Source organism: Alosa sapidissima, chromosome 16 (assembly GCF_018492685.1).
Source record: "Alosa sapidissima isolate fAloSap1 chromosome 16, fAloSap1.pri, whole genome shotgun sequence".
Classification (NCBI taxonomy): Eukaryota; Metazoa; Chordata; class Actinopteri; order Clupeiformes; family Clupeidae; genus Alosa; species Alosa sapidissima.
The window spans coordinates 9,364,118-9,372,828 of NC_055972.1; the positions used below are offsets into that span (position 1 = coordinate 9,364,118).

At 45.6% G+C, this 8,711-nt stretch overlaps 1 protein-coding gene across 4 annotated transcripts in view; it reads left to right on the forward strand.

Annotated features, from left to right (window-relative positions):
- tet1 (tet methylcytosine dioxygenase 1) overlaps positions 1-3,377 on the forward strand; it is a 28,605-nt gene extending 25,228 nt beyond the window's left edge. For all 4 annotated transcript variants that reach the window (XM_042065200.1, XM_042065201.1, XM_042065198.1 and 1 more), the window contains one exon: positions 74-3,377. In XM_042065200.1, the coding sequence (XP_041921134.1) occupies positions 74-1,167 (1,094 nt within the window). In that variant the 3' untranslated portion in view covers positions 1,168-3,377. The remainder of the gene's footprint in view (positions 1-73) is intronic.
- Positions 3,378-8,711: the final 5,334 nt, after the last annotated feature.

Sequence of the window (8,711 nt, forward strand, 5' to 3'; positions counted from 1 at the left end):
CATCTTCATTGGGTTTTATGATGTTTAAACAGCTTCTCCGTAACGGTTGTCTAATTTTAATGTATTCTCGCAGGTTACAAAAGCAACTCTGTGGAGACGTCTCCCTTGGTCAAAACAGAACCTCAGTCATATTCCATCCCTTTGCGGACAGCAGGTGTGGGGAACTATTCACTGAACTCCGATCCCTCGCACCCTTTTCACCACAACCGTGAGTATTCCACTCCTCCTGGAACCAACAGCCAGGCTATGGAAGCACTTTCCTCACACGAGTCCGGCCGTCCTCCTCCCAAGTATGGTTTTGCTGGAGCACCAGGGAGCCACCGTGGTGACTCCAGGCCCAGTGGGTGTCCGCAGCCTTCTGACCAACGGCTGCTGGAACCTCGGCCGGCAGTCTCCCCCCTGACCACAAAGGGTTTCCGTGGCTACCCCCACCCTCACACGTTCAAGTCGGAGCCAGACGAGGTGCATTGCTCCTCTCTCCTGAGAGTCCCCACCCCTGTCGAGAGCACACCCCCACGCCCACTCTACCCCCACCCAGCCGAAGGGCTGCAGAGCAGACTCAATGGGTACCACCCCGGTGTGCTGGCGCAGGGCACGCCTGTGGACCAGGGCAGCCTGCTGCCGCCCCGGACTCCCCTCAGCCCCGAAGCCGTGAAGGCCGAGGAGGTGTGGTCGGACAGTGAGCACAATTTCCTGGACAGGGACATCGGGGGCGTGGCGGTGGCGCCCTCCCACGGCTCCATCCTCATCGAGTGCGCCCGGCGGGAGCTGCACGCCACCACGCCCATTCTGCGGCCCAACCGCAGCCACCCCACGCGCATCTCCCTGGTGTTCTACCAGCACAAGAATCTGAACGAGCCGGGCCACGGCCTGGCGCTCTGGGAGGCCAAGATGGCAGAGAAGGCGCGAGAGAAAGAAGAGGAGGCCGAGCGCCTGGCTCTGGAGGGCGGCGTCAGCGCCTTGGTGAGCCCTGTCCGGCCCAAGGGCAAGAGAGGCAGGCCGGCGGGAGAGTGTCCAGGCGAGGAACCTGAGGAGTCCAGCCCTGAGGAGAAAGAGCTGGCCCGGGTACCTACGCGCTGGGCTCAAACGCTCCCACAGGACAGGGTCGTCACAGTGGCCCCCTACGCCCTGACGCAGGTCACTGGCCCCTACAACCGCTGGATGTGACATTTCCTGTAGTCTACACCATCACTCTTTTATGCTACTGCCTTACCTCAATCAATTTACTCTTTCATTTGTGTTTTCAGTGCATTGATATTGTCAAATTATGTTTCATCTCAGCTTTTTAAAAATGATGTTGGAAAAAAAATTGTTGTTTTTTTACTGTGAGTTGTTTTTGGTGAGTCCTTGATGGTTTTATATTGTAAAGAAATGGTGCTTTCAGAAGACTTGGTTTTATACACAGAGATGAAATTAGAACATAAAATGTGATTATTTATTCTGATCATTGTCAAAACTATTTTGTAATTTAATTTTGGTGCAAGCCTGTTTACTGCAATTGTACTATGTAAAACAGCATTTTACTTGCAAGTAACACTCAGAATGGACATTGTTTTTAAAGCAGTGGGTGCTCTCTGAAGTAAAATAATGACTTATTTTGGTGCCATTGTAGCAGTGACTGGTAAATATTTGAGAAATAGAGAAGTGAATATACAGTACATATAGCAAGTATCACCATAGGTGGTTGTTTTAAAACATTCATGTAGCATTTCAGTTTCATTTTCCTTCTTCTGTCACTTGTAATGCATTTGGTAATGAAGGTACATGCTACAGTTTCTGTTTGTTTTGGTTGTCATGGTTTGTTTTCATTGTACATGTCATTTTGAAAAGCACTTTTATTTTCAAAACAACTTGAAAAATATCAATTTCCAATATGCACATGCTTTTTTTCATCATGTCTGTCATCCCCTTCACAGTATTGCTTTTAATTTTCACAAGGCGTATTTATGAAAGCAATAATCACATATGGTTATGTGCTGCATTAACTTTCAGATGTTTTATAAAATATTTTAGAACTAGCACTTAGTTCAGATGAACCTGTAGAATTCTGACCTTTGAGGTTTTACAATTCCCAAAGTGTTTGAACGCAACTTGAAGAACATCACACTTAGAAATTCTCGAAAAAAACTTCTACACATTTAATGTATGATTGTCACTGGTGCTTCAAAGACCCATAATAAACTCTTGACATGTGACACCACTTCACATATTAATGCTGCAGAGTAGAATTTATTATTTAATATAAATTATGAAACTTCCTGTGAGTTCATGCAGATTATTCCTTTTTTACTAGATTCTATCATTTTTTATAAATAATTATTTAAAAGTGACACCCCCCCCCCCCCCCTCCGCCATCCCTCAAAAAAAAAAAACTTTGACAGTTATATGATCATTTGGGAAGATATACTGAAAGCTTACTTGCTCTAAATCTTAAGATATAGTTCTCCAAGATGATAGATTTTGAGGTATTCATCTAATTCTACTGAGAATGATGGAACTACTCAACTATTGTGAAAGTAATGTCATTGCAAGTTCCAAACAATAAGCATAACAAGAGTTGCATGATAACTCTTTACATGTTTGAACTGTCAAAAAGTGAATCATAATGTTTGTCAATGAAATGAATGTGCATCCATTTTCTCTTGGTGCAACAGCAGAGAGCATGCAAGTGTAGAACAGATGTCAAAACCTACTTGAAAAACAGTCTGTCTGCTGAGACAAGTCACATTCACCCTCAAAACAATGTAAGACATTTACTATGTGATCTGTCCCCTGATAAGGTCAGAATGCTTGGGAATAAGTGATGTTTCAGCACATGGTCAGTGAGCTGTACTGGTTAATGTTTACAGTTCAATTGGCAGCTTATTATGGAGAAAGATAGAAATTCAATGGTGCTTAAATGCTGTCAGTGACAAATCACAAATGAGTGGTGCTTTTAGTTAACTTCTACTCTCTATTCCCACCTGTATCGAAAAACACATATGGGCATGAAGGGCAATTGCTCTGAACTGGCCTATGGCTAACCTCTATATTAGTGCATTGATTTTGTAACAAAAAAACTACATTTATTCCTACTCACATCCTGACTTCAGTTATCTGGCCTTCTGTTTCCTCTGAAATGTGAAAAATGTCATTCAAACACGCAGTATTAGATCACTTTCCCTGTGTGACAGGTCATCATACCACCTGACCTCTGGCATTTGCAGGGTTATGAGACATGATTTAAAAAGATCACTAGTAATTTACTGTTTCAAACACTTGCACTTTTTAGTTATCTTGCCCTGGTCATAAGTCTTTTTTTTCTGATCAACCTCGCAATGCTTTGGATTTTTTGTTCTTTTGAGAAAAAATGATGAATAAACTCTATGTCAAATGTAGCCTATGTCATATGCTTTACGTCTTCTTTTTCCATTTATGATAACAAGAAAACAGCATGTTTTGTTCATTGTAGCAACCATGAGGATACCACAGTGATATTTCACTAGAGCCAATGCATCTCACAACTCATTTATTTCAGTTTACTTCATATTATTAAAACTGGCTAAGAATAAGTCTCATTATGTGTTTGTGCATATCTGCACAGTGCACACACACTATAACGTTTAAAGAAGAACTACACAATGATCTCCACACTTTAGACCACAATGATACCTACATGTAAATGTTATTTGCTGTTATAATATAGGACTAAAGTAGGCCTAAGCTATACATTTCCTCAGGTGTGTTCTGGGGAGGGAGAGGTAACTCTTCCAAGGGCCTCAGTAAGGCCCTACCAAGTGTGTGTGTGTGCGTGTTTGGGGGAGGGGATGTTCTAGCATCTATTCTCAAGTAGAGGCTTCTTTCTATTCTAGCCAAGTATCACTCAGAAGTAGGGCTGGGATAAACGATTATTTTTTAAACGATTAATCTAGCGATTATTTTTTCGATGCATCGATTAATCTAACGATTCATTTTTTCAGTCCGATTTGATTTCGATTCGATTCGATTGTCGATTATCTTCCCATTAATTCACTAATAGCAACTTATACATGTTTATTTACATATTTGAATGAAAAAACATGAATTCTTTAACATTGCAATATACGTTTATTGCTTTTAAGATTACAAAATAAAAGACTATAAGTGCAAAGTAATGCATTCTTAGTCAGAGGTAGCATTCAATAAAGTTCAGTATTGAATGTCTAATTGAGGGGCCGTGCACACGACGCCGGTTTTTGTGAAACCGGTGAGGTTTTGTTAACGGTTACGCCTAGCTTGCATGTACACGACGCCGGCAGTTTAGGAGACTGAAACCGATAGCTTTTGACACCGGCTTCCGAAGTGGGGACTTTTGAAACCGCCGGCTAGACCGTGCCGTGTAGACGTGTGAAGCCGGCAACCCTATGACGACATAGCCAGCCCCACCCCTAACCCAGCCTAACGTTAAGCTATTAAAAAGTTACTTTATTTAGGAAATAGTGAAGCTACCACCAACACACTTATTACTAGCTAAGCTACAAGTAGCAACTGCCCGATAATAGGCTACAGTCTGTGCCACTTGTGTAAAATTCGCCGGCCAATGTTATATTAGTAATATTTGATTCATTTCTACAAGAGCATTCTTGTGTCAGTTGTAATGTAAGTCAGTGTTATGGAATATGACTCATCAAGTCTCAGTTCATAGCCGGGTGAACACCTGAACACCTAGCAAGTAGCCTAGCTAGCTGGCTACGATTTACATACAATAACAAAGATCCTTGCTCCTTTTCAACTCTCTGGTAATATTGCATTCACAAAATACAACCAATAGTACGATAATGTTAAATCTTACTTGTGAAAAGTAATCCCCCGAGCCCTGTTTGCGATGGTCCGCCGATTTGAGCAGGAATATGCTGCACATTGCTCTGGCATCTTGTTTCTTCTGCTGCAACTATAGCGGCTGCATTTCCTGTTTCCAGCAGCCAATGCTGTGTCTACTCTGGCACAAAGGCTCTGGCATTGCAGCAAATCACCCAGACGTCATTTTTTTACCTCTGACGTCAGACGCAAAGTTTTTGCGCGTGGCACACATAAAAATTTGCATCTGACACTCAGACGTCTATTTTTTACTCCTGAAGAGGTAAAAAAATCTACACGTGGAGGCGTTATTTTGGCAGACGTTTTGTCTTGAACGGCTTGCCATATTCATGGGCTTCGGAAAAACCTTTCCTAGCGTTCATGGACTTCGGAAAAATCTTTCTCCGAGTGAAAACATCATCGTAAAGTATGGGCGGTGGCAGCCCGCCCGAACACCACAGGTAAGTATCAACTATGCTGCCCCACGGGACCGGCGCTTTCGTGCACCAGACCAGAGCTCAGCCCCAACTCCCTGGCCCAGAGGACAGCGAAGACCTCGACGGGGGGCCGGGGGCCGTGGTGCAGGCCGCGGTGGCGGTTCTGCCTAGGGATCCGGGGCTGCCCGTCGATTGCCCTTCCCAGCTGTCCAGGACCTCCTGGGAAGGGATTGTGCCAGACTCTTGGGTTGTGGCTACGGTGACTCACGGTTTCAACGGCGGCCCCCTATTTTTTCAGGGGTCGAGATGACGTCTGTGAAAGACCCCCTTTTAAATTCCGTGCTTGTCAAGGAGGTCCAGGAGTTGCTTCTGAAAAGGGCCATCTCAGAAGTACCGCCGCACGCACAGCACACTGGGTTTTATTCCAAATATTTTATTGTGCCCAAAAAAGACGGAGGTTACCGGCCGGTCCTTGACCTCAGGCCCTTGAACCAGTACCTCAAGGTGCTGCCATTCAAAATGGTCCACACTGGAATAGTGATTCGTTCCATCCAGGAAGGGGAGTGGTTTATGTCTCTGGATCTAAAAGACGCGTACTTCCACGTCCCTATCTGCCCAGTACACAGGACAGGGAGGCAGTTTGGGCCTGGATGCTCTGTTACAAGACTGGCTGACAGGCTTGTTGTACGCTTTTCCTCCATCCCCTCTTGTACCTCAGGTCCTGCAGAGGATCAGGGAGGGCCGACACACAGTTCTGCTGGTTGCTCCACGGTGGCCGGCGAGGCCTTGGTTCCCAGACCTTCTCCTGCTCCTGCAGGGTCAGCCATGGCAGTTACCCTGCCGGGCGGATCTTCTGTCCCAAGCAGACGGGCAGATCTGGCATCCGAACCCAGGTGCCCTGCGCCTGTGGGTTTGGCCCCTGCAGAGTCCGTCATTGAACAGCTAGCTGAGTCTGTGCAGGAGACTCTGAACAACGCCAGGGCTCCTTCTACTAGAGCTTGCTATGCACTCAGGTGGAGGATCTTTTCGGATTGGGTTGGGATTGCCAGCTTGGGTCTTGAGCCAGCGGTTTGCCCTGTGCCACAAGTTTTGCGCTTCTTGCAGTCCTATTTGGATCAAGGCAAGGCGGTCAGTACTGTGAAGGTTTATGCCTCGGCCATTTCAGCCTTTCCCCAGGGTGCGGATAACAGACCCTTGGGTAGGCATTCACTGATTGGTCAGTTTTTAAAAGGGGCCCGCCGGTTGCGTCCAGTTCGCACTTTGCAGGCACCAAACTGGGATTTGCCCACTGTTTTAATGTCACTTACTGAAGGCCCGTATGAGCCCATTTTTGATGCAGATCTGCGATCTTTGTCTCTTAAAACTTGCTTTCTCCTGGCTCTTTGTTTGGCCAAGCGCGTCGGGGAGCTGTGCGCCCTCTCCGTCAGCGAAGACTGCCTAAGGTGGCAGGCAGGGGGCACTGGCGTGTCACTTTGGCCTAATCCAGCCTTCCTGCCTAAGGTTCTAAATCAGCAGTCTATCAACCAGGTTCTGGAGCTGACCCAATTCCAGCCGTCTGCTGCCTCACAGGCAGAGCGCGACAAGTTGCTCACTCTGTGCCCAGTCAGGGCTTTGAGAGCTTATCTGGCCCGTACACAGTCGTTGAGGAGGGAACACACTCAACTTTTTGTCTGTTATGGAGCGGCAAAGCAGGGGCTACCGCTTTCCAAACAGCGGCTGTCACATTGGCTGGTTGAGGTTATTTCCCATGCCTACCAGGCTCTGGGAATGCCAGTCCCTTCGGGTACAAGGGCTCACTCCACCAGGAGTATGGTTACGTCTTGGGCTGCCCTTAAGGGGGTACCAGCAAGCAATATCTGTGCAGCGGCTTCATGGGCGACGCCTTGCACTTTTACCAGGTTTTATAGGGTGGACGTCACTCGCCCAGCTCCGGTTGGCGATGCTGCCCTCATGTCCGTGACCGAGCGAGGTTTTAATGGTTAGCTTAGAGCTCCTCGCGACTTTTTTGGTATGTGTCATCCCTTTTTTAGACCGTAGTGACGGTCAGAGTGAGGTCGAAACAGATCGTAAGTTACGCATGTAACTATGGATCTGTGAGACCGAGGGATGACCGTCACTATCTTTGTCGCTCGGACCATCCTGAGGCGCTCAAGGTGAGAGACTGAACCGGGAGCAATATCCGCTATTTACAAGCTCGAGTCGTTCTGCTTCCGGAGGTCATGGGCATGACTTTGTTGACATATGGTCTCGGTGATGGGCAGAACGAAGGTGATCATTCCTTTTTTAGACCGTAGTGACAGTCAGAGTGAGGTCGAAACAGATCAACAATAGGCTATCAACACGTTTGCAGTATCACTGTTGCAGAAATCACATACAAGAAGGCATCCTCTTGATTGTTTGTACATTTTTGCACATTCCAACATAAGGAAGCAGCATGGGGAAACTTGTCGTTTTTCTGCCTTATTTTCTACTTTTACGAGTCTGCAGTATCACTGAGTACAGCTGTTACAAGAGGGTCTGGCGTCCCTTTGTTATGATGCACTTCCTGCGACGCGGTCATTCGTCTCTAAATGACTTAACTCCATAGACAGTAAAAGAAATGGACGAACAGACTCCGTCGTTTTCAATGGGAGGGCACTGAGTCAAATAGAACGATTTTTCAGTTGGTCCCCCCAGTACTGCGCAGACTCACACTTAACTTCGTGACGTTAGCCATCGAACTGAATCTTGTAACTCATATGATAGATACACAGAAATTCTTCTCACACTTCCTTCGCCTTCAAAGTCATCAAAGTTAAACATTTATTTATGTATTATTATTAATATCATCCTCACCTAGTCGTGTTAATGTTGAAGCTACCATACATGATCATCTTCAAAAACAGTCAACAAAACAAAAAAGTTATAGCCTTGAAGCTAATCTTCTTTCCACTTTTCTGACCTACGGTCAATCCATCGAAAACCTCTGTAATGATTAGTGCCGTTTTTTTTTTAATTAGGTTTACTTTTTTTTTTTTTTAATTATTATTAGGTTGCCTCTGTGTAATGCTTTACCTTAACATACGGTCGTGTATGCTAGGTTTTGCTTATGAGTTACCGTCATAGACAGGTGGACTGAGCTTCTTATCCAAACAATACGGTTATCTCCCTACGGCGCGAAAGAGAGATTATGTCAAAGCTAGCTTCCCTCCAACCGAACAAGCTAACCATTCTTCTTACGGGTAACCAACGTTACAGACGAGGTAGTGGAGTCTGTTTTGTGTTTATGTGGATTACACAGAAGCTACAATATCGGCACAGGATATATGTTATATGAAGTTATGGTATTTCAAAAAAATCCTAGAATGAATGGACTTCTATGGGAGTTAGCAGAGCGGTGGTCCCTCCAGCCTACGTCGACGTCGATTCTTCTACTTCCGGGAATTCGCCTGCCCCCTTGCTTAACTCCCTCTCAGTCAG